The 25,573-nt window shown below is 46.5% G+C and overlaps 1 protein-coding gene across 26 annotated transcripts in view; it reads right to left on the reverse strand.

The window, feature by feature from the left end:
• Nucleotides 1–282: 282 nt before the first annotated feature.
• The window catches only part of DTNB (dystrobrevin beta), a 297,564-nt gene continuing 272,273 nt past the window's right edge, over nt 283–25,573 (reverse strand). For 4 of the 26 annotated variants that reach the window (XM_030800630.1, XM_030800616.1, XM_030800615.1 and 1 more), the window contains 5 exons: nt 11,278–11,437; nt 10,360–10,449; nt 6,895–6,948; nt 2,337–2,368; nt 286–593 (listed from right to left, as the gene is read on the reverse strand). In XM_030800630.1, the coding sequence (XP_030656490.1) occupies nt 2,364–2,368; nt 6,895–6,948; nt 10,360–10,449; nt 11,278–11,437 (309 nt within the window). In that variant the 3' untranslated portion in view covers nt 286–593; nt 2,337–2,363. The other 22 variants (XM_030800614.1, XM_030800628.1, XM_030800622.1 and 19 more) reach the window with 11 other exon arrangements.

Below are 25,573 nucleotides of genomic sequence, written 5' to 3' on the forward strand. Positions count from 1 at the left end.
GGCACGCGGCTGGGTCTCCGCCCCTCCCTCCCGGGCTGCAGGCGGCGGCATCACACGGGGCGGGCGGAAGCCTAACCAGTGTGAGACTATTTTTAGCACCGTGGCCAGGGTGTGAATGTCTACAGAGCCGAGCAAGGCCTGACGCTTTCTTTGCACGCTGGAAGAAACCTGTTGGTTTTTAAACGTCAAAGATAAGGAAACTTGTGCCCCCACGTTCGGGAGCACCCCACGTGCTGGCCAGACGCCAGGAAGAGTTTCATCAGGTCACAAACACACAAGAGCTTAGTGCTTTTTCTTTTCTCTTTTCAACCTCCAAGTGAATTCCTGATGCGGAGATGAGACCATGCCCTGAGGGGAGTGATGAAGGTGCTAGTACATGCAGGGCTGTGCAGGGGAAGGCCCACCAGCTGTGCCACGCAGCCCCTCCCCGCTTCCCACCGGCTCTGGCTCCCCTCTCCCTGGCGGGTGGAGTGACGTCTGGCAGCCTGCAAGCCTGGTCCAGGTGTGCGGTGGAAAGATGGAGAGGAATGTGCCTCTGGGGGAAGACCTTGCCTTCGCCATGTCGGCGCCAGCTTGCTCCTCGTCCTCTGTGCCTGCGCAAGACACGCTCACCGTTAGTTACGGGCACTGTTGAGGGTTCAGGACAAAAGCTGCTAACATCTACTGTGAATAGGAGGCCCTGCAGGGAGGGGCTGCTAGGATGCTGGGCGCCTTTCAAACGTTGGGCTGAAGGGTGGTACCTAGGGTCCTCTGCCATCATTCCTAAGGGTCAGGAAGTGTTTCCGTGGAAGAAAGAACTGGGTTCACAATGCAAGGCTTGGAATGGGGTGATTTCTTGGGGAGAATTGCGGCCCAGGAGAAGGGCAGGGAGGACTGAGGTGAGCCAATGAATACTAAGGGGAAAGGGAGGAAGCCTCAGCACCAGGCCAGCAGAGCACAGGCTTGGGCATCCATGAAACCGAGGCACCCAAGTTTCATGCTTTTAGTTTAACTCTTGGCTGTTGGTGTTTCTCATCACCCCTGATGTGGGTCAGAGAGGGCAGGATTAGGAGGCAGAAGACCCAGCTCCAATTCTGCTTCTGGCATGGAGCTTCTGGTGTGGGGCTTTGGTTTCCTCCATGTGCAACAAGACGGTGGGGGCACATGGCTCTGCCACGTTCTCTTGCACCCCAGTTCCTTCTGCCCCAGGGAGAGAGGGGCTCTGGCAGGCTCCTGCAGGGTGAGTCAGTTCCTGATTTCCCTCCTCGGCTGCCACGGCCTAGGCTTGCTTGGGAAAGGGCCTTGCCTGAATGTGCACAGTGAGTTTAGGGAGAAGCCTCTCTCCAAGCCCCTGGGGCGCTGTGATTTCCAGGGCAGCAAGAGAATGTGCATGGCCCAGGTGCTACCCATCCCTCAGCTCACACAATCCTGAGTCAGCACAGGCCGAGGCTGCAGGGGTCCTGGGGGAGCGGAGAGAGCCCTTCAATGGCCTGGCGCGGTTGGGCAGAGAGGGCTGAGGGCCAGAGGCTATTCCAGGATGACACGACTTGGGAGGGTCTGAAAAAACCCCTTTTCTGGGTTGTGGGGCTAGGGCCCTGGCTTTTTCATCCGAGGAAGATGCCTAATTTTTAAATATAAGAAGTTGGGGGGGGGTGCGGGGGAGGGAAGACAAGATTTTAAAATGGAGAATTCTGGTATCTTGGTGCTGGGACTAGAAAGAGTTAAGGTGTTGAGCTGGAAAATGGGAATGACTAATTCCTAAAGGCAATGAGCATCTGCCACTGGAGCAGTCCGTACTTTCCTGCATTGCTTCTTCAGGAAGTGAGAACGTGCAGCTTGGCCGGGCACCATGGGAAGCAGCTTGGTCAGCCCTGTAGTCAGTGTGATCCTGCATGAATCACATGTCTGTGGGTCAGGGACTGTGATTCGGTGCAGTGCTGGGTGACAAAATCCAGGGACACACTGACTGTGGTTTGGATCCCAGGAAGGAAGTAGGCAGTGGCTGTGGGAAAGGAGCATGGGAGGCAGTGCTCCCCAGGGAGGTGGCCTTGCTCAGCACGCCCTGTTTCAGCCAGCAGTGTTGGGGCTGCCAATGCCATCCCAACACGGAGGACACCAGGCCATGCCCAAGGACCAGGCCTGCAGACAGTGCCGTGCAAGATAGGGCATGGCCTAGAAATAGGGCAAGGAGGGCACATGGCCGGGGTGGGCAAAGGGAAGGGACAGTTGGGCTCTTGCATCTTTACCTGTTAGGACTGCCCTGGCTAGGGACCTGTGACTGCAGAAAGGGAGAGGAAGGGAAGATGCTGAGGAAGGAGGGAGGGGCCGTGGGGAGGCAGAGGACTCTTTGTACTCACCTGAGCTTCCTGTGTCTGGCTCCTCTGCTAACCTGTGGCAGCACGGGCAGAAACAACACACTGAGGTCATGGCCTGGTCTTCTCATGCCCCAGACTATCTCAAAGGGGCTTCCCTGACCCACCCACCCCAGGGGCTTCCTTGCTTCTCCCCTGTTACTCATTTGTTGACTTTTCCCACCTGGGTATGACAGCAGGGTGGAGTCATACTTTCTACTACTGTAGCCAACCCGAGGCAGCCATGGAGACAGATGCTTCTCAGGAGAAGGGAAATCATTAAAAAATGGAATCAAAGCTCCTTAAATCCAGGGAGCAGTTACATGAGGGGAGCAAAGCCCACTCAGCTCTGAAAGTTCCCCAGGGGAACATGACTGCGCCTTGGGTGAAGGCAGTCCCCCTCCTGCAGATGGTCTGCGCTGAAAAGCCATGCGCTTGCCCCCCCCGAGGCTCGAGCACTACCCGGCCCCTCCCGAGCCTGTTCTGCTCTCTGAGGGCCACTGCTGTCCAGCCTTGCACCAGGGCTCTTTATGGATGCAAACTGGATTCACAGCCCCCATGCTGGGATGGCAGGGTATGGGAGGGGAGATGCGGAAGGACATAGGAGCATAACATGAGGCTCTGGAGTGTGGAGATGATGTACTATTGGGGAAGGTGTGTTAGTCTGTGCTTCTTCTATGTGTCTTGGTTACACTTCTCTGAGGAGATGCGGAGGCAGGGTACCCCGATGGAGCAGAAGCATTCCCCAGGATGCAGCCAGCCAGCCAGGGGCAAACAGGGAGAGGCGTGAGGCAGGGGTGAATATGGCAGGGAAGTTCAGCTTGGTCTAGATTCTTCAAAGGTTCCATTTGACTCTCATGGTTTCCCTATCGAGCAGACTATGTTTGCCTGACGGTGCTGACCAAATTCTGTTTATATTACGTCAGCATGGTTTCAACCCCAAAGCAGCAAATATACTCTCTCTCTTTACAGTTGACAGTTACAGATCTCTGGTGTCCAGGTGGCTGCAGTGAGTTCTAGGTCTGTAAAATTTCAGGCCTATCTCATGGCAGAGAATCAGGAGGTCCACCCATAAAAACACTTAGTCTTATAAAAATGCCCATGTATGAGCTACATTGTAGTTTCAGGGACATACATATCTTAGGACCTATATAACGTAGAGAGCCAAACATAAAAAACTCTACCATCTCTCACCCCAACTCTTAACACTTGGCCTTAGGGATGACACCAGAAAGCCACATAAGTAAAAATTCAGGCATTCCCACAAAAAGATTTCACATAGACATACAGACATTCTGGTATATGCACTGAAAGACAGACAAGGAGCTCTAAAGGCAAGAGGCACAGAAAGAAGAGATGCAGACAGGGCAATGCAGGTGCAAAGACAGCGCCCTGGGGCCTGGAGGCCCGGGCGAGGGAAACCCAGTCTGATGTGGACAGGGCAGTGCAGGTGCAGAGACAGTGCCCTGGGGCCTGGGGGCCCGGGCGAGGGAAACCCAGTCTGATGTGGACAGGGGAGTGCAGGTGCAAAGACAGTGCCTTGGGGCCTGGAGGGCTGGGCAAGGGAAACCCAGTTTGATGTGGACAGGGCATTGCAGGTGCAGAGACAGCACCCTGGGGCCTGGAGGGCTGGGCAAGGGAAACCGGTCCGATTCCCATGTGAGGCATGGCCCACTCAGACTCAAACCAGGATAAGGGCTGGAGTTCGTGGCCAGGGCAAGGCCTCAGTGGCTGGGGCAGAGTCCTAGGTTTGCTTTGGGGGAGTGAAAAGGACTGAGGAGAGGCCATGGGAAAAAGCTACTGGGGAAGGGAGGGGCAAGTGAAGGGAAGCCAGAGATGCAGCTGTTACGTCTTCAGCCAGGAACATTCCACATGAATGCTAGGATTTGGTTGGCATGTGCGTGTGTGTGTGTTTGTGTGTGTGTGCGTGCATGCGTTTGGAGCATGTGTTTACACCAGTGTAAATTTATCTCTGTGTATCTCTTCACCTTTTGCTCTCCTGCCTTCTTTCTTGTCTGTGTGGGGAAGTCAATTGTTTCTACATTTCTATGAAGCATTCCTGGATGTCTGAAACACTACTGCTCTCTAATGTGACCTTTTATTTTTATTTTTTAGATAGGGCTTTGCCCTGTTACCCAGGCTGGAATGCAGTGGCGTGACTATGGCTCACTGCAGCCTTAAACTCCTGGGCTCAAGCAATCCTCCCACCTCTGCCTCCAAAGCAGCTGGGACTACAGGTGTGCACTACTACATCCGGCTAATTTATTTTTTGTAGAGATGGGGTCTTGCTATGTTGCCTATGCTGGTCTCGAACTCCTGGCATCAAGTGATCCCCCTGCCTCAGCCTCCTAAAGTGCTGGGATTACAGGCGTGAATGAACCACTATGCCCAGCCTAGTCTGACCTTTTGGCGTCCATGCCACATATGTCATTCTCATCAACTCATTGGCACTGCTGTCCACTTCCTCCCAGGCCTAGCTCAGACTCACTAGACGATTTCAGAATCTGCAGAATCTTCTTCCTCTTCTCCCAGTTTCTTCCTCAGCAATTTCAGGGCCCTTGCTCACAAATTCCTTGCCCCCTGAGACTCTAAAGACCACCCTGTCTTAGCCACACCAGCCCCTATGGGCCAAGAACGCTCCAGACCCACTGTCCCGTAGGTTGGTTTCCCTCTCTTGTCACAGCTTCCTTACTTGTATCTCCCACTTGACTTCTACCCTTCCTTAAGTAAGACCACTCCACTTCCCTTAGTCTACCAGTTCTGCTCAGACTAAACCACGGGCATTGGAGTTGAACTCAGGCTGTGCCATTTATCACCTGGCAGGTTCTTTCACTCCCCCGAGCCTTGTTCAGAATTCCTCCCTGGGAGGGTGCTGCTGGTTCCTCCTCATCCTTCCTGCTCTCCCTACCTTCACCTCCTTGGGGTGACCAGCCATTGCATTTCTCTCCCCGATAAGGTACTCTCTATCTCATCACCCCATTTATTTCCTTTGATTTGTTCATTTATTGACCTCCTACCAAGCACCAGGCACTGGAACACAACATGAACAAAACAGACTAAAATCTCTGCCTTGAGGAGCTGATGTTTAAAAGGAATCCAGCAACTAACACATTAATGCACGACAGAAAGAACAGCTCACCCTCAAATGTCCAAAGAAAATTCTGTCTTCTGTTCAGTATAACATAGAAGGATGAAGATTAAGAGCATGAAGTTTGGAGTCAGAAAGACCCAGTTCTCTGCTTTTTTTTTTTTTTTTTTTTTTGGGACAGAATCTCTCTCTGTTGCCCAGGCTAGAGTGCAGTCGCATGATCTTGGCTCACTGCAACCTCTGCCTCCTGAGTTCAAGGGATTCTCCTGCCTTCAGCCTCCCGAGTAGCTGCGATTACAGGCATGCACCACCACACCTGGCTAATTTTTGTATTTTTAGTAGAGACAGGGTTTCACCATGTTGGCCAGGCTGGTCTCGAATTCTTGGCCTCAAGTGATCCGCCTGCCTTGGCCTTCCAAAGTGCTGGGATTACAGGCGTGAGCCACCACGCCTGGCCTAATCTCTGCCATTTAACAGCTACATGAACAACATCTCTCTGAGCCTATTTCCTCATGGGTAAAATGGGGATATTCAAATCTGTCTCACAGTGTTGTTAAGGATTAGATGAGATCATCATACGTGAAAATCATTCCGTGTAGCTCTTCCCAGATGTCATGTGTTAAGCAGGTTTGATGTATAATGAAACTAGGAAGGCACTACTGTCCTTTGCTGTCACCTTCCCTTCTTGCTTTTATTCTTCCACGAAGCCACAAAACCATTTGGCTATTCTAGCCCACAATAATCTCTTCCTTTTCAGAAACCCTTATTATACTTATATGCTGAAAGTTTTATGATTAGCTTTTTCTGCCACTTCATTTGATCTCCTATTTATTTTGCATTTTTGGTCTTGCTTTTTTTTTTTTTTTTTTTTTTGAGATGGAGTTTCACTCTTGTTGCCCAGGCTGGCGTGCAGTGGCGCGATCTCGGCTCACTGCAATCTCCGCCTCCCAGGTTCAAGTGATTCTCCTGCCTCATTCTCCCCAAATAGCTGGGACTACAGGTGCCTGCCACCACACCTGGCTAATTTTTTGTATTTTTAGTAGAGCCAAGGTTTCACTATGTTGGCCAGCCTGCTGGTCTTGAATTCCTGACCTCGTGATCCACCCGCCTCAGCCTCCCAAAGTGCTGGGATTACAAGCGTGAGCCACTGCGCCTGGCCTGGTCTTGCTTTCTTAACTAGATCATAAACTTCTCCAGTCAAAGGGTCATCTTTTGTGTTCTACTTGTATCTACTTCCTGTATCCTAACTACCTATCCCAGGATCAGGAAATGAGGAAGCTCTTGGTGATCGACTGACCTTGCCACCTGGAAGGTAAAACCTGACTGTCAGATGGGAAAAGTAGGTACAGGGAACTCGGGTCCAAAAGCTTTGGGAAAGGTGGTGGCAGGGAGGAATGCAGAAACAAAGTGGAGGGCGGTTGATCCATGAGCTCTGGCTCCCCATTTAAACTCGCAGTCCTGTTGAGCTGCCTTTACCTCTGTCTTTCCCATTCTGCATCTTCTCTTCGTCTTCCTCTGCACCTTCCTCTGCTGTGAAAACAAGTCCATGGAGGCCAGTGACCCTTCAGCACAGGACAAGTACAGAAGGAGGGTGAACAAAGCAACTGCGGAGGCTTGGGAGGAAACTCTAGCTAACAGCTCCTGGCTGCAGGCCTCTGAGGGTGCTTCAGCTCACCAGTCTGCACTTGTGTGGCCCACGCCCCAGCACTGCTGAATAGGAGCCCATAAGCCCACAGCCCAAAAGGAGCACTGCAGTCACATCGCTCACTTTCCTGACCAGGGCGGGGGGCGTGCGGTGTGGGGTTGCGTGCCTCTGTTCTATGCCTGTCTGCCCTCAGGTGGTGACGACCAGGGAAATATCTAATGTCTTGCATTCAGGTTTAAGAAAGTGACCATACAATATATGGTGGGGGAATACCTAGATTAACACGGGGTTCTGTTAAAAAAAAAAAATCTGTATGTTTTAGCTGATGATAAACTTAAAATGACCGCACAGTGCAAAGTGGCCATGTGGGAAGCGCTAATGATGTCTAAGGTGCTTTTCCAGGGCCACTCAAGAGGGTCACAGATGCCTTGTGCTCTGCAGGGATAAGATCCCCTGTGATGGAGAGCAGGGTGATGGGCCCTGGGCATGTACTTCGAATAGGAGCCTTGGAAAATGGCCACATCCTGGTATGGTCAAGCGGGCTGGTAAGAGAAAACCATGTCACGTTTGGAAAGGTTGAAGGAATTGGGTGTAGCAGTCTACAGAGGAGAAAACTAGGAAGGGTTGTCATTTGCCATCCAACCCGTGAAAGGCGAGCCTGCAGAGGAGGGACTGAGCTTATCCTGGTTAGCTTTAGAGGACAGGGATAAATCAGTTACAGAAAGTTAGATTTTGGCTCTCCACTGAGGAAGAAATTTCCAGTGATTAGAGTTGATCATGAATGAGCTCGCTGGAAATATTCAGAGGACTGTTTTATTGGGTGGCAAGTTGGATTAAATGACTTCTAACATCCTTTACAATTTTTTTCTTTTCTTTTTCTTTTTTTTTTTTTTGAGATGGAGTTTTGTTCTTGTTGCCCAGGCTGGACTACAGCAGCGCAATCTTGGCTCACTGCAACCTCTGCATCCCAGGTTCAAGCGATTCTCCTGCCTCAGCCTCCCGAGTAGCTGGGATTACAGGCATGCACCACCATGCCAAGCTAATTTTGTATTTTTAGTAGAGATGCGGTTTCACCATGTTGGTCAGGCTGGTCTCGAACTCCTGACCTTAGGTGATCCACCTGCCTCAGCCTCCCAAAGTGCTGGGGTTACAGGTGTGAGCCACTGTGCCTGGCCTCGATCCTTTCCAATTCTAGGATTTGATTATCTGTGAAAAAACTTTATAAAGATGAGGAGTACAAGCTATGTATATACAGTATGTATACACTGTATAGAATATATGTAAAGATAATCTGAGTATGTCCTCTCATTGGAACAAAAACCTGTCAAGTCACTGTCAAGGAGACAGTAAAAACGTGTTGGTGATGGGCAAAGCTATTCTATTCATTGAGAAATTGGCACCCTCACATGTAAAGGGAGTTTATGTCTGCATGTTAGAGGGATACCGTGCCATGTGTGGCTTTGGTCCACATCTACCTACAGGCTTCAGTGACTGAGAGGACAGCATCAGGGAAAGGGGCCTCTGGGACTCTGGGTTTGATATCTTGTCCTGGAGGGGAGTACAATCTCTGGTTTAATGCTCTGAAGACCCAAGTTCTAGGACCAGCTTTCCCCCTTCAAGCTGCACGGCCTTAGGCAGACCACTTTTCTGACAAGCACATGCTACATTTCTAAAGTAAGGGACTGGACAATGTGCTCTCTAAGGCACCTTCCAAATTACACTACATAATTTTATTGAAACCATCCTTTCCTACTATGAGACACTGCTGAGGATTCCTATAAACTTTACATTTTTGTGAAGCTATTTGGTCTCTATGTGCTTTCTGCTTAATGGTATTTAATGACCTCTCACCCTAGCACGATGAATGCAGAAGCCACTTATTTTGCATAAGCTCTAATAAGTGGCCATGAAGTACAAGTGTAGTTAATTCCCATGGCCCGAAATTCCCTGAGAAATTTCCTCTAAAAGTGGGATTTCTGACATCTGTGGGGAGCTGTATTAGGGGAGCTGTATTAGGGAAAGTGCCTTCTAATCACCTGTGAGGTCATCCTGAAGGCTGTCACCTCTTCTGTTTATGTGTACAGAGCGGGGCCGTGCTTCTGATGGGGGTTGAGAAACAGTGCTAGAATGGAGAGGGTGGCACCATCAAACAAGAGAGGCAGCGTCTGACCTTAACTGCCTGGAAAGACCAGGCTGGGCTATACACTCACTTTGGTCTGTATGAAAACAGGCAGACTTGAGAGCAGAGCTGGGGGCTCTGTCCAGTCCCATGACAACCCTAAACATGTGAGCTTTCTCCTATGAAGGGCTGAAAAATACCCAAGGCTTGCCTTCCCTAAGAGTGTTTGAATAAGTGTATGTGTTTGAATGGTCCGTGGAAAAACTGCTTTATCTTTTTATTTAATAATCCTGTTAAGCTACTTCAAGGTATTTAAAAGCACTACATTAGGTGGAAAGAAACAAAGGAGAGCCATCAGTGTGAGTGACCTATAGTGCTTAGGAAGGGAAACCATTAGTTTAACAAAAAACATGGAGACCCCACTGCTGTGAAATCATTAGTGACTCTCTGGACCCTACGTAACTGGCAGAGTCATGGGGATTCCTGGAGATAGGAGGATACGTGAATGGCCTTTTATTTTCTCTCTTTCCTGGGTTTTATGTAAGGTGAAATGTCACGAGGTAAAGGTCTTTGGGAAGTCACTGAATTGGTGAGGTGATGGAGAGACCGAGAAAGAAGTCACAGATGAGCTGAACACAAGGAGCAGAAGAGGCGACAGACTCAGGTCATGAACTTCAGGTGAAATCAGAGCCTGGTCACGGACAAAAGGAGGGAATAGGTTTCAAAACCAAGTCAAACAGGAGAGAGCAGAAAGGCAGCAGGGGAAAGTCCAGAGCTTTCCTGGCTGATTCGGCTCCAGATCTCTAGGGAAGTTTCAGAATGAGGTGGTCGGTCAGGCCTAGGGAGAGAGCGGCTGTGGACGAAGTACAGATGGAAGACGAGGTAAGTGAGGAAGGGGCCTGCCTGCACCCAAAGGTCTTAATTTCTCTACATTCAGCTTGCTCCACAAGATGCACTCCTGAGATAGGCCTGAATGTGAAACCGCCCCTACGCGATCCTGTGTGACAGAGGCTCTCTGAGTGGAGACATCCAGTGTGTTCCTAGAAGGCAAAGTTAGGTGATGAAATGGGGTGGTGAGAGCTGGGTGGTGAGGTTCTGCCAGCGCTGGCGAGGAAGTGAGAAGGGCACGGGCAAGGCAGGGCAGGCCAGGAAGCTGGCTGGGAGCTCTGGGTTTCACCTGAATGGAGCTCCTTCACCAGGGATGACATGGTGTTGGTGATGGAGTCAGCTGCCACCAGCAGGTCATTGCGGAGGTTTCTCCTCGTACCTGAGGAGAGGCAGAGCAGATGGGGATGCCAGGGTGGGTGAGCATGGAGAAGAGATGGCTGAGCAAACGCCTCAGTTCTGCCAGGCCCGAGGACACAGGTGTGGAATACCTAAGGGGAGATGGGGCCACAGCAGCTCCAGCCATTCCCAGGCACACCGGGGCAGGAGGTACCAGCCCACTGGTCCCTCTCCCTCTGCCCTCTCTACCTAGGGAGCAGCATCCTGTCAATTCCACGCTTTGCTGCCACCACACAATCCAGAGCTGGGTTCCAGAATAAGCATTCCACCGAGGTCTTCCTCAGCCTTGTGGGGGTGGGGCTCTACTCTCCACAACCACCGCCACCACCACCACCTCCCCTTCTCACCTCCAGCCCCAGCAGGACTTCCCTCTGAATCCCCACCCAACTACTTAATACTGCTGGTCACCAGCTCCTCCGATGACTGTGGCAATGGCGTGCACACTGTGCTTTCAGCACGGTCCCAGTTCCAGTGCCTGTTACAGTCCCTTCTAGGCCAGGGAATTATTCCATCCAATTCCTCTGGAGGAGACAAAGCCCAAGGGACAAAGCACTTTCAATAATCCAGAAAAAAGGGCAGAGAACCCCAGGAGGCCTGTTCTTGGCACACATAGGAAGCCTGCAGCCTTCCCGTTGGAGACCAGCCCGTCTCATGAGAAGGGGCCAGCACCTGACTTATTTACACTGTCTGTCAACATCTGATCATTCCAAGCTAAGAGCACAAAACAGAAATGGAAAAAACCTCAGCAGGAATCTTGTCCGTGTTTGCAGATCCCTTCAGCTCCCCGTCGAACACTGCTCCAGAAACTCACCTTGTGCGAAGGCCTCCTGCACGTCTCCCCCGACTCCGCTCAGCGAGTCCTGCGGACAGTGGGTGGGGGTGGAGCCGGCAGACGTGGAGCGCACTGGCATGGGCATCGGCCGGCCGCCTCCATGGGTGGGCGATGTATGTGGTGACCCTGTGGCCTGAGCCTGGAGATTCAAAGAGAGAAAATACGTTATCTCAAGTACCTGACCTCTTTGAGGAAGGAAGAAAGTACTTTTTCTCCATCAACCAGAGCCAGCCAGCGGGCCTCAGTTCAGTGGTACAAGATCATACTTGAAAGGAAGGAGTCAGGCTGCTTCCAAGACTGGAGAGAGGAAGAAAAGGAAAAAAGGAAGGGGGCGTGCAGGGCAGAGAGAGAGAACATCATAAGAACAAGACCAAGAATGGGAGGGAAAGAAGAGGCTGGCACAGAGTGGTGGAGGACTCTCAGGAAGACAGAGTGAGCTGCGTAGCTGGGCCAGGGTTCTAGAAGGGCTTGGCTTGCAGGGCAGGAAGTAACATGCAAACAGCTTTCATTTTGTTTGCAAACACATTCATGTACATGTTCTCATTTAGACCCCTCCCCACCACCCGCTGCCGGCAACCTGTGAGTGGAAAGGACATACGTGGGTGTGTGTGTGTGTGTGTGTGTGTATGTGTGTATGTATGTATATATTTATATATGTATATATATCTTTTTTGGAGACAGAGTCTTGCTTTGTTGCCCAGGTGGAGTGCAGTGGCACGATCTCAGCTCACTGTAACCTCCACCTCCCAGGTTCAAGAGATTCTCCTGCTTTAGCCTCCTGAGTAGCTGGAACTACAGGCGTGCTCCACCACACTGGGCTAATTTTTTGTATTTTTAGTAGACACGGGGTTTCAACATGTTGCCCAGGTTGGTCTTTAACTCCTGAGCTCAGGCAATCTGCTCGTCTTCGCCTCCCAAAGTGCTAGGATTACAGGTGTGAGTCACCACGCCAAGCCAGGGTGTATATTTTTATATCCATTTTATAAAAGAAGAAGAATGGAAAGAGAGCGTTGTGTCAGGCCACACAGCTTGCCAGTGGGAGGCACGGGAACAACCCCTTGACTCCAAGGGTGGCAGTGTGCACTCCGCAGGCTGCGACCCCACTCCCCCCAAGGGCATGCTCTGAGCATGTGGGGAGCTCGGCTGCAGGCTGCAAGTGGGGCCATGGGGCCAGTCACGCCACATGCACTGCACATACACAGCAAGGCTGTCCGGGGCCGCCCCGCAGAGACGAGGTAAGAAAGGACACATGGTAAACAGAAACCAAACTTTCCTTGGGAGGCCCTGGTATAGTTGTGGAGAAAGTTTGGAGCAATGGGATAAAATAAATAAAAGGAGAAAACTAATCAAGGGCCGCTCACTGAGATGTGGGCTCTGTAGCTCTTCAGCACAACAGGAACTGAGTGTGGCAGGTGGACTAGGGTTTCCTGTGGAAGAAAAACTGGAAAAAATATAAGCCAAAGTGTGAGAGTGAATTCAAATGAAGATAGTTATCCTTCTGGGGATCTAGCTCAGAAACCCCATATACAAACAGAATTGGCCCCAAACAGGTGGATAGGCTGGACGCACGACACCCCACTGCAGTGCTTCAACCGTGTGGCCACCAAAATCAACAGAAATGGATTGTTTTCTGTGGTTCTTACTTTGAATCATTTGTGTGTGTGTGTGTGTGTGTGTGTGTATTTTGAGAAGTTAAAAAAAAATACAGAAAACTAAAAAGTACAACATAATTAACCACCCCAAATTGGTAACTTCATATTGTGTCAAATGTATTTCAATCTAAAGATATTGCAGAAAAATCTGAAGACTGCTTTGACCACCAGTTATTTCCTGTTCCAGTTCTTTCCTCTCCTCCCTTCAGAGGCAACCCCTATCAAAATTTTGCTGTGAAACTTTTAACCTATATGTGCATATATAGCTATGAATAATAAATGGTATTTCATGCTTTTAAATTTTGCATGAATGGTATTGTACTGCTCATATCACTTTGCAATTTGCTAAATTTAATCACTTAGCATGCTTTCTGAGATCTTTCCATGACACAAATAAATATGAACTAAATCAAAATGGATCACAGTAACTATAAGAGCTAAAACTAAAGTGGATCATAGTAACTATAAGGGCTAAAACTATAAAATTTCTCTAAGGAAACACCCAAACCATGATATGTAAAAACAAAACAAAACAGATAAACTGGCTTTCATTGAAATTTTAAACTTTTTTTCTTTTTCTTCTTCTTTTTTTTTTTTTTTGAGATGGAGTTTCACTCTTTCACCCAGGCTGGAGTGAAGTGGTGCGATTTTGGCTCAGTGCAACCTCCGTCCCCTGGGTTTAATCAGTTCTCCTGCCTCAGCCTCCAGAGCAGCTGGGATTACAGGTGCGTGCGTGCCACCATGCCTGGCTTTTCTTGTATTTTTAGTAGAGATGGGGTTTCGCCATCTTGGCCAGGCTGGCCTCAAACTCCTGACCTCAGGTGATCCACCCACCTCGGCCTCCCAAAGTGCAAGGATTACAGGTGTGAGCCACTGAGCCCAACCAAACTTCTGCTTTTCAAAAGATATCATTAAAAAACATATGGACAAATCAATTCAGAATTAATCAATAACTTAAACATAGGAGCTAAAAGGAAAACGTTCTTAGAGAAAACATAGGGGGAAGGCTTTATAATCTTGGATTAGGTAATGACTTTTTTTTTTTAAGATGAAGTCTTGCTCTGTTGCCCAGGCTGGAGTGCAGTGGCGCAATCTCGGCTCACCGCAAGTTCCACCTCCTGGGTTCATGCCATTCTCCTGCCTCAGCCTCTTGAGTAGCTGGGACTACAGGCGCCTGCCACGACTCCCGGCTAATATTTTGTATTTTTTGTAGAGATAGGGTTTCGCCATGTTAGCCAGGATGGTTTCGATCTCCTGACCTTGTGATCCACCTGCCTCGGCCTCCCAAAGTGCTGGGATTACAGGTGTCAGCCACCGCGCCCGGCCTAGGCAATGACTTTTTAGATATGACATCAAAAGCCCAAGCTATGAAAGAAAAACTAGATTCGCTGAATATTATCAAAAGTAAAACTTTTGTGCTTTGAAGAATACCATCAAGAAAGTGAAAGTCAACCCCCAGAAAGGGAGAAAATGTTTGCAAATTATATATGATACACGATCTATATATAAAATATATAAAGAACTCTTACAACTCAATAATAAAAGGACAAATAATATTTTAAAATGGGCAAAGGATCTGAACAGACATTCCTCCAAAGATATATAAATGTCCAGTAAGTACATGGAAAGATGCTCAGCATTATTAGGGAAATGCCAATCAAAACTACAATGAGACACCACTGCACACCCACAAGGATGACTATAATAAAAAAGACAGGTAATAACAAGTGTTGACAGGGATGTGGAGAAATTAGAACCCTAATATACTGCTGATAGAAATGTAAAATGGCCATAGGATAGGCCACAAAACAAGTCTCAGTAAATTTAGAAAACCAAAATGGTATCAAGTACTCTATCAAACGACATTAGAAAAAAATTGGAAAGCAACTCCAAAAGGAACCCTCAAAACCATTTAAATACATGGAAATTAAATAATCTGTTCCTGAATGACGGTTGGATCAACAATGAAATCAAGATGGAAATTTAAAAATCCTGTGAACTGAATAATAGTGACAGAATCTATCAAAACCTTTGGGATACGGAAAAAGTGATGCTAAGAGGAAAGTTCATAGCATTAAATGCCTACATCAAAAAGTCTGAAAGAGCACAGACAATCTAAGGTCACACCTCACAGAACTGGAGAAACAAGAACAATCCAAGCCCAAACCCAGCAGAAGAGAAATAACGAAGATCAGAGCAGAACTAAATGAAACTGAAACACATACACACAAAACAATACAAAAGATAAATGAAACAGGCCAGGCACGGTGGCTCACGCCTGTAATCCCAGCACTTTGGGAGGCCAAGGTGGGTGGATCACTTGAGGTCAGGAGTTCGAGACCAGCCTGGGCAACATGGTGAAACCCCATCTCCACTGAAAAAACAAAAGTTAGCAGGGTGTGGTGGCACGCACCTGTAATCCCAGCTACTCGGGAGGCTGAGGCAGGAGAATCTCTTGAACCCGGGAGGTGGAGGCTGCAATGAGCTGAGATCACACCACTGTACACCAGCCTGGGCAACAGAGTGAGACTCCGTCTCAAAAATGAATGAATGAATGAATGAATGAGTGAGTGAATGAAATCGAAAGCCGGTTCTTTGAAAAGATAAATAAAATTGATAGACTATTAGCAAGATTAACCAAGAAAAGAAGAGAGAAGATCCAAATAAGCTCAAATAGAAATGAAACGAGAGATAATACTACTGATACCACAGAAATACAAAAGATTTAAAGCTACCATGAACACCTTTACATGCATAAACTAGAAAACCTAGAGGAAATGGATAAATTCCTGGAAATATACGATCCTCCTAGATTAAACCAGGAAGATACAAAATATCTGAATAGACCAATAACAAGCAGCGAGATTGAAATGGTAATAAAAAAAATTGCCAACAAAAAACAGTGGAGGACCAGATGGATTCACAGCTGAACTCTATCACTTCTATTCAAAGAAGAATTCGTACCAATCCTATTGACACTATTCCAAAAGATAGAAAAAGAGGGAATCCTGCGTAAATCATTCCATGAAGCCAGTATAACCCTAATACCAAAACCAAGGAAGGACATAACAAAACAAGAAAGCTACAGACCAATATCCCTGACGCACAAATCCTCAAAAAAATACTAGTGAACCAAATCCAACAGCATATCAAAAAGATAATCCACCATGATCAAGTGGGTTTCATACCAGGGACACAGGGATGGTTTAACATATGTAAGTCAATAAATGTGATATACCACATAAACAGAATTAAAAACAAAAATCACATGATCCAATAAATGCAGAAAAAGCATCAGACAAAACGCAGCATCGCTTTATGACTAAAACCCTCAGCAAAACTGCATAGAAGGGACATACCTTAATGTAATAAAAGCCATCTATGACAAACCCAGAGCCAATATTATACTGAACAGGGAAAAGTTGAGAGCATTCCCCCTGAGAACTGGAACAAGACAAGGATGCTCACTTTCACCACTTCTATTCAATATAGTACTGGAAGTCCTAGCCAGAGCAATCAGACAAGAGAAAGAAAGAAAGGGCATCCAAATTGGTAAAGAGGAAGTCAAACTGTCACTGTTTGCTGATTATATGATTGTATACCTAGAAAATTCTAAAGACTCATCCAAAAAGCTCCTAGAACTGGTAAATGAATTCAGCAAAGTTTCAGGATACAAAATTATTGTACACAAATCAGTAGCTCTGCTATATATCAACAGCGACCAAGCTGAGAATCCAATCAAGAACTCAACCCCTTTCAGAATACCTGCAAAAAATAAAATAAAATAAAATACTTAGGAATATACCTAACCAAGGATATGAAAGACCTCTATAAGGAAAACTATAAAACACGGCTGAAAGAAATCATAGATGACACAAAGAAATGGAAACACATCCCATGCTCATGGATGGGTAGAGTCAATATTGTGAAAATAATCATACTGCCAAAAGCAATCTACAAATTCAATGCAATTCCCATCAAAATACCACCATCATTCCTCACAGAACTAGAAAAAACAATCCTTAAATTCATATGGAACCAAAAAAGAGCCCACATAGCCACAGCAAGATTAAGCAAAAAGAATAAATCTGGAGGCATCACATTACTCAACTTCAAACTATGCTATAAGGCCTCAGTCACCAAAACAGCATGGTACTGGTATAAAAATAGGCACATACACCAATGGAACACAATAGGGAACCCAGAAATAAAGGCAAATACTTACACCCAATTGATCTTTGACAAAGCAAACAAAAACAAAAAATGAGGAAAGGATACCCTACTTAACAAATGATGCTGAGATAATTGGCAAGACACACAGAAGAATGAAACTGGATCCTCATCTCTCACCTTATACAAAAATCAACTCAGGATGGATCAAAGACTTAAATCTAAGACCTGAAACCATAAAGATTCTAGAAGATAACATCGGAAAAACCCTTCTAGACATTGGCTTAGGCAAAGACTCCATGACCAAGAACCCAAATGCAAATGCAACAAAGATAAATAGATGGGACTTAATTAAACTAAACAGCTTCTGCACAGCAAAAGAAATAATCAGTAGAGTTAACAAACAACCCACAGAGTGGAAGAAAGTCTTCACAAACTATACATCTGACACAGGACTAATATCCAGAATCTACAAAGAAAACAAACCAGCAAGAAAAAAATAATCCCGTAAAAAAGTGGGCTAAGGACATGAATAGAAAATTCTCAAAAGATGATATACAAATGGCCAACAAATATATGGAAAAATGCTCAAATTACTAATTATCAGGGAAATGCAAATCAAAATTACAATGCGATAGCACCTTACTCTTACCAGAATGGCAATAAAAAACTCAAAAAATAATAGATGTTGGTGTGGATGCAGTGAAAAAGGAACACTTTTAGACTGTTGGTGGGAATGTAAACTAGTAAAAGTACTATGAAAAACAGTGTGGTGATTCCTTAAAGCAGATCTACCGTTTGATCCAGCAATCCCATTACTAGGTATCTACCCACAGGGAAGTAAGTCATTATACAAAAAAGATACTTGCATACGCATGTTTATAGCAGCACAATTTGCAATTGCAAAAATATGGAACCAGCCCAAATGCCCATCAATCAATGAGTGGGTAAAAAAAAAATGGGATAGATACACCACGGAATACTACTCAGTCATAAAAAGGAATGAAATAATGGCATTCACAGCAACCTGGATGGAATTGGAGACTATTTTTCTAAGTGAAGTAACTCAGGAATGGAAAACCAAACATTGTACATTCTCACTCATATGTGGGAGCTAAGCTATGAGGACACAAAGGCCTAAGAATGATATATTGGACTTTGGGGACTCAGGGAAAGGGTGGGGTGTGGAAAGGGATAAAAGACTACACATTGGGTACAGTGTACACTGCTTGGATGGTGGGTGCACCAAAATTTCAGAAATCACCACTAACAAACTTATTCATGTAACCAAATACTACCTGTCCCCCCAAAACCTATTGAAATAAAAAAATTAAAAAATTTAAAAAAGTTTATGTATCACATAATATGTATACATAAATATATAAATCACATTATACATATTTATAAATACATAAATACACATAAATATACCAATTACATAATATACATGCATATTTATGCACATAAATATATAAATCACGATATATACATAAATATAAATAAATATACATAAATATATATTTATGTATATTTAAATATTTATATACGTCTCTCTAACCACATCAGCATCAGAGTTTCTAGCAATAGCAAATATTCAAAATCTATGTGACAAAATCATGATTAAATAAATTAATACATGAATAAATCACTGCAACTGATTTGTAGGTATTTCTCATGTAATTGATAAAGGTACTTCCAGTGAGCAAGGAAGCTAGATAAAAATTTATGTTGTGAAGAAAGCACTAGAGATGGAATTTGCATTCTTATTTCAGCATTTTGAGTAAATAAATTAATCCTACTGAATCTTAGTTTTCTCTTACATAATATGGAATATTATAAAAAAGGATTAATAGACAACATAAGTTAAAAAATGTAGCCCAGAATTACATATAAGAAGCCGTAATTAAATATTCCCTCCCTCCCTCTTGAAGACTGGTGCTAGGACAATTCACAATTGCAAAAATACGGAACCAGCCCAAATGCCCATCAATCAACGAGTGGATAAAGAAAATGTGGTAAATGCATACCATGGAATACTACTCAGTCATAAAAAGGAACAAAACAATGGCATTCATAGCAACCTGGATGGAACTGGAGACCATTATTCTAAGTGAAGTGACTCGGGAATGGAAAACCAAACACCGTTGTTCTTATCCATAAGTGGGAGCTAAGCTATGAGAATGCAAAGGCGTAAGAATGATACACTGGTCTGCAATCCCAGCACTTTGGGAGGCCGAGATGGGCGGATCACTTGAGGACAGGAGTTCGAGACCAGCCTGGCCAACATGGTGAAACCCCATCTCTACTAAAAGTATAAAAATTAGCCAGATGTGGTGGTTCATGTCTGTAATCCCAGCTACTTGGGTGGCTGAGGCAGGGGAATCGCTTGAACCCAGGAGGCGGACGGTGTAGTGAACTGAGATTGTGTCACTGCACTCCAGCCTAGGTGACAGAGCAAGACCCTGTCTCAGGAGAAAAAAAAAAAAAGAAAAAAAAAAAAGATTGATACACTGGACTTTTGGGACTTGAGGGAAAGGGTGGGAGGGGGCTGAGGGATAAAAGACTACACATTGGGTACAGTGTACACTGCTTGGGTGACAGGTGCACCAAAATCTCAGAAATCACTAAAGAACTTATCCATGTAACCAAATCCCCCCCCACCCTCCATGTTCCCCCAAAACCTATTGAAATTAATAAAAACAACTCAAAAAAAAAAAAAAAAAAGACTGGTGCTAGGGATAGCTCTTGTGACCGTTCTGCAGTATCATTAATGTTCTTTTTTCCTAACATTAAAACCTCATTCTGGGCACTGTTTTGTCTCCCCAGCTACTTTTCCTATTACCACCTTCCAATCCTTCACTGTCATGTATTTGCAGACTGTGATTCTAGGAAAATCTCAACAATTTCTGAATTGAATCTAAGATAAAAGGGGTAAATTTGTCCTGAGATTTTAGATAACTGAATTTCTTTAAGCCATCTATGGAATAAAGACCAAATACCACCCCCGCACCCCCACCCCCGCCACACACAAAAAGTAAAATAGTGCAGCTGCTTTGGACAGACTGGCAGCAATTCCATTCCCAGGTATATATCCATGAGACATGAAAACATGTCCACACAAAAATCTGAACCCAAATGTTCATAGCAGCGTTATTCGACATAGCCAAAAAGTAAAAACAATTCAAATGTCCATCAATTCGGGAGGCCAAGGGAGAAGAATTGCTTGAATCTGGGAGGCAGAGGTTGCAGTGAGCTGAGATCGCGCCACTGCACTCCAGCCTGGATGACAGAAAGAGACCCCGTCTCAAAACAAAAAAAAAAAAAAAAAAAAAAAAAAGAAAACATTATGCTACGTGCAAGAAGCCAGTCACAGAAGACCACATATTGTATGATTCCATTTATATAAAATGTCCAGAATAGGCAAATCTCAGGGCACAGGAAAAGAATCTCTGAGGGCTGGTTTCGAGTTTGCCTGGAAATGCCTAGATTAAGTGACCAGTTCAGACAGAGTGGGAACTCAAGATGGAAATTAAATCCACTTAAAGAACAAAAATGGGACGGGCCCGGTGGCTCATGCCTCTAATCCCAGCACTTTGGGAGGCCAAGGCAGGTGCATCACCTAAGGTGAGGAGTTTGAGACCAGCCTGGCCAACATGGCGAAACCCTGTCTCTACTAAAAATACAAAAATTAGCTGGGCATGGTGGCGCATGCCTATAATCCCAGCTACTCGGAAGGCTGACACAGGAGAATCGCTTGAACCCAGGAGGTGGAGCTTGCAGTGAGCCGAAATCCTGCTGCTGCCCTCCAGCCTGGGCGACAGAGCAAGACTCTGTCTTAAAAAACAAAAAAAAAAGAACGACCTCTGAAATGCTAACACACTTCACTGTAAGACAGACGGCCCAGCCAGCATTAAACATATGGTGAGGACTCAGGAATCTCCCTCTGTATGATCTGGGCCAGGCACCATGGCCTGAGGACCGCACGTGAGAGTCATGGGACTCAGGTGAACATCCAGGCTGCTTCATAACAGCATGACACTGAACCTTTGCAAATACTTTGATATTGAAATGATGATGGGGGATGAGATGAGGGGTAGGCAGGGTGGCCAGCCACATGTGTCTAAAGCTCTAGTATCTGGAAGTGAAACCTCCTGCCCACCATCAGCCTGGAAATAATCAGACCCTCTTCCTGGGATCATCACCTAGGGCATGCCTTCTGAGGAAGATAAAAACCAGATTCTAGAAGTTGTGTTTGTTCAGAGCAGTTGAAAGAGAAAAGCTACGACTCCTGGGCAGGTATTATTTCTCCACGGGTCTTATGCCCCAGCCCTTGGCGTTAGGACCATACTGGATGAAAATGAAGCCAGGACAGAGCTGTCAGAGCCCTCCGTGAATTCTGGTTTGCGTAGGGTAATACCAGTTTGCAATCCTGGGTGGGTCAGAGGCACAAGTCCTAGCTCACCAATATGCATGGGCTTTCGCCAGGCCTGAGGCTCAGGTTTCAGGAAGCCTGGAGACCGGAGCTGATCTTGGATGAGATATACATCACGCAAGGGATGTCAACCAACTCTGCTCCTTGGTGGTTTTGACAAAAAAGCAAAAGTGTGGGCCTATCCACACTTGACTCTGTTGATGGGACTCTGCTCTCTCTTGCCAATCCCTCTGCTGGGAGTGCTACTCTCCCCCATGCTGTCTGACTGGCTCCTGCTGGTCCCCTGGGCATCAGTCTCACTACCATCTCCTCTAGGATGAGACAATGTCTTTCTGAGATACTCCCACGGAACCTTGTGTGTCTCCATCACAGCACTATCTCACTTCTTAAATTCCATCCTCTGAATCCCTCTGCTTAGCACAGGTAAATTCTTAATAAATACTTGTTAAATGACAATGAAATGCATCATATTTTTGGCCCTTTTTCTTCTGTAATGAAAAGTGGAAAAGAGCAGGAAAAGTGCTAGAGCAGGTAGTAATCTCCAGGGAGTAATACATCTATCAGTCATCAGTGAATCTTTTCTTTTTTGAGACGGAATCTCACTCTGTCACCAGGCTGGAGTGCAGTGGCGCGATCTCGGCTCACTGCAACCTCTGCCTCCTGGGTTCAAATGATTCTCCTGCCTCAGCCTCCTGAGTAGCTGGGACTACAGGCGTGCACCACCACGCCCAGCTAATTTTTGTATTTTTAGTAGAGATGGGGTTTCACCATGTTGGCCAGGATAGTCTCAATCTCTTGGCTTCATGATCCACCCGCCTCAGCCTCCCAAAGCGCTGGGATTACAGACGTGAGTCATCGCCTCGACCTTTTTTTTTTTTTTTTTGAGACAGGATCTTGCTCTGTTTCCCAGGCTAGAGTGCAGTGGTGTGATCTCGGCTCACTGCAACCTCCACCTCCTGGGTTCAAGTGATTCTCGTGCCTCAGCCTCCTGAGTAGCTGGGGTTACAGACATGCACCACCACATTTGGCTAATTTTTGTATTTTCAGTAGAGATGGAGTTTTGCCATGTTGGCCAGGCTGGTCTTGAACTCCTGTCCTCATGTGATCTGCCCATCTCGGCCTCCCAAAGTGTTGGGATTACAGGAGTGCTGGGCCCAGCCAACCAGTGAGTCTTTATGTGAGACACTTTAACTAGATAAGCAAATGTGGTCACCAGACCTCTGAGATGGCCCCAAGGGGCCCTCCCCTGCATTCATATCCGTGTGGAGTCTCCTGCCTTTCAATGTGGGCTAGGCTTAGTGACTCGCTGCTAATGAATCAGACAAGTGGGATATCACTTCCAAGGAGGGGTTATTGACTCTTGACTCTCTTCCTTGCTCTCACTCTCTCCTGCTTCCTTGTCCTGGTGAAGCCAGCTGCCATTCTGTGAGCTGCCCTGGGGATGGGCCCTGTGGCAGGGACCAACGGTGGCTTTCAGCCATCAGCCAGCACCAAACTGAGGCCCTGAGTCCAAGGAACCATGAGGATCTGAGTCCTGCCAAGAGCCACGTGCTGCTGGGCCTTGAGGTGACAACGCCTTGATGGCAGCCTTGTGAGAGGCACTGAACTGAGGGGTCCGGGAAGACAGCAGCTGAGTTGCTGTGAGGTAATCCATACTTGTTATTTATTAGTAAACATGTGTTCTCCGAAGCAGCTACGTTTTGGGGTACGTTGTTGTGCAGCAACAGCTAACTCATATGCTAAGGTTAATTTTAAAAAATACATTAGATCAATCCCATATGATGACATTTGATGAACAGAGAGAAGGTGGATGAATTCTGACATTTGCGAGACAGGACCAGAGGCTCTCAGAGGAACAGGCCAAAGAGCCCAGGAAAGGGGCCTCCAGATGAGGCAAGAGGCGGGGATACACAGTCGAGAAAAAAACTTCCCTGATTTGGGAGTATGCAGAGGGCCCTGAGTACATCAGGCTGTCACCGAAAGACTCAACCTCTTCACTTTGTCAATCATGACCAGGGCCTAGAGGCATTTCTCAGCTGCAAACTCAATGACCCTGAAGAATAGGGAAAGATGCAGGCTCTCTGGCTCTTACCACCTCCCAGGTGAGCACTGAGGAGGCAGCGTGCTTCAGTGAAAAGGGCACAGAGTGAGATGTTGGGAGACCTGGGCTCTTCTTTTGATTCTGTAGCACATGCATTTTAAGTTTTCTGGGGCTCAGTCTTATTTGTAAACTGAGGGAACTCAACTGGATAAAAACTGTATTTTTCAGATATAAAATTCTGTGACCTATGATCTTCGCTAAGTTAACCTCGTCTCAGACATGGCAAGAACTAACACTTTGCTTCAGTTCTGACCATTCTGTCAGTGAGGAATGCTCTTCTGGGGTCCCAGCAGCATCTCGGTCCCGTCATGGCATATTCTGCTTCTAACTTTCCTTTCTCACGAGTGGAGTCAGTACCATAGCTGCTGGCCACTTAGGCCTTGTGCAGATGATGCTGATGAGGAGGTGTAGGGAGCAGGATACTCTGTATAAGATGGAACTATCTCAGGAAAGAGTCTGAAGTAAGGTCCTTCTAACTAAATAAGTACAAACTGGAGTGTGTGGCGCACATGCCATCTGAGAAGCCTTCTGTGCACAGCAACATTCCTGACATGCTGACAATCACCTCTGAATCTGGCTGGAGTTTGTTCATTCTGTTTACTTGATAGGCACAGGCCAGACAGAACACACTAAAAATCAAGATGGAGCACCGCACTGTGCAAATGCACCTCGTCTCAAAAGCACAGATGGGCTTTATGTTCAGAGAGGCAGGCCCTTCTCCATGGAGACTGCTGAACACTGAGCTCAATGCGAACCAGTCTAGAATACGCGGCACAGTGGGAGACTTGGGGAGGGGGAGGCATCACAGTTGGCACCCTGAGATTACGGGAAACCTGAGAAACACCTAGAAATCTGCGAAGGTAGAGGAACTAGTCAGGTGGCTCCAAGGATGGGGATATGCTGTCCAATGATGGGCACAAAAGACTCTTGTGCCTCTGGGTTTCAGCTGCCAGGAGAGGGCAATTCGCCTGGAGAAGCAAGGGAAGCTCTGCAACATGCTACTCAGTGTTTTAAGGTTTCCTGATATAAGGACAGTGGAATCTTGTTGTAGTACAAGCTGTAACAAAGGCTTGAGTCCAGCACAGGCCAATCATGGGTCTAACCAATAACTAAACACAATAAATGCCCTGTGACTCAGGTTCTCTCAATACAGAGGTCCCTTGTATAACAGTTGGAAACAGTTCTGTTGCAAACGTAGAGCCAGTGAAACATTACAATCTGATAAGCTCTCGAGACTGCTGGCTCTTCATTTTCAAATCAGCAAAGACCCTGAGAACCCGAGAAAGCTCTGCATCATGTTCCAAGAAAAGTGTTCAGAAATTACAAATTCAGAGGGTTCATGACCCCAGCAAAGTAGCTTGTTTTAGTCCAACATTCATTCGAAGAGGCTGAGGTCAAGAGAGGTCACAAGGTCACACACAAAATCAGTAGATAGGCTAGGACTGGTCCCTGGGTCTGCTAATTGCCTTAAACTGCTAGGAGAAAACTAAGCATATTGGGATCACAGCACAACGTTTCTGAGACTAAAAGGAACATGGATCAGTCAAGACTTCTGACGACTGACACTAACCATGATTTTCCAGGGGATAGTCAATTTCATTCCCAGTAAGGAAATGTGAGAAACGAGAATACAGGGATTATGAGAATCTCTTATGTATAAAAACAATCTCATGTTGGAGCCAAAACAGGTACAGAAAATGCCAGAGAAGGTGCCCTGAGGACACGGGGATCCTTCACCAGCTCTGCATCTGAGCACAGAGGCAGAGACTCACACGCTGTGGCAGAGAGAACTGGCCAGGAGACCAGCTGCACAGAGAGAAAGGCAGTGTCTTTAGTAGGAAAATGATACTGCACTGTTCTTGGCCATGCTTGGGTGGCCCCAGCATGATGCCTGGCACTTAGTAGGGGCTCTAAAAATAG

Source organism: Nomascus leucogenys, chromosome 19, assembly GCF_006542625.1.
Source record: "Nomascus leucogenys isolate Asia chromosome 19, Asia_NLE_v1, whole genome shotgun sequence".
NCBI lineage: Eukaryota > Metazoa > Chordata > Mammalia > Primates > Hylobatidae > Nomascus > Nomascus leucogenys.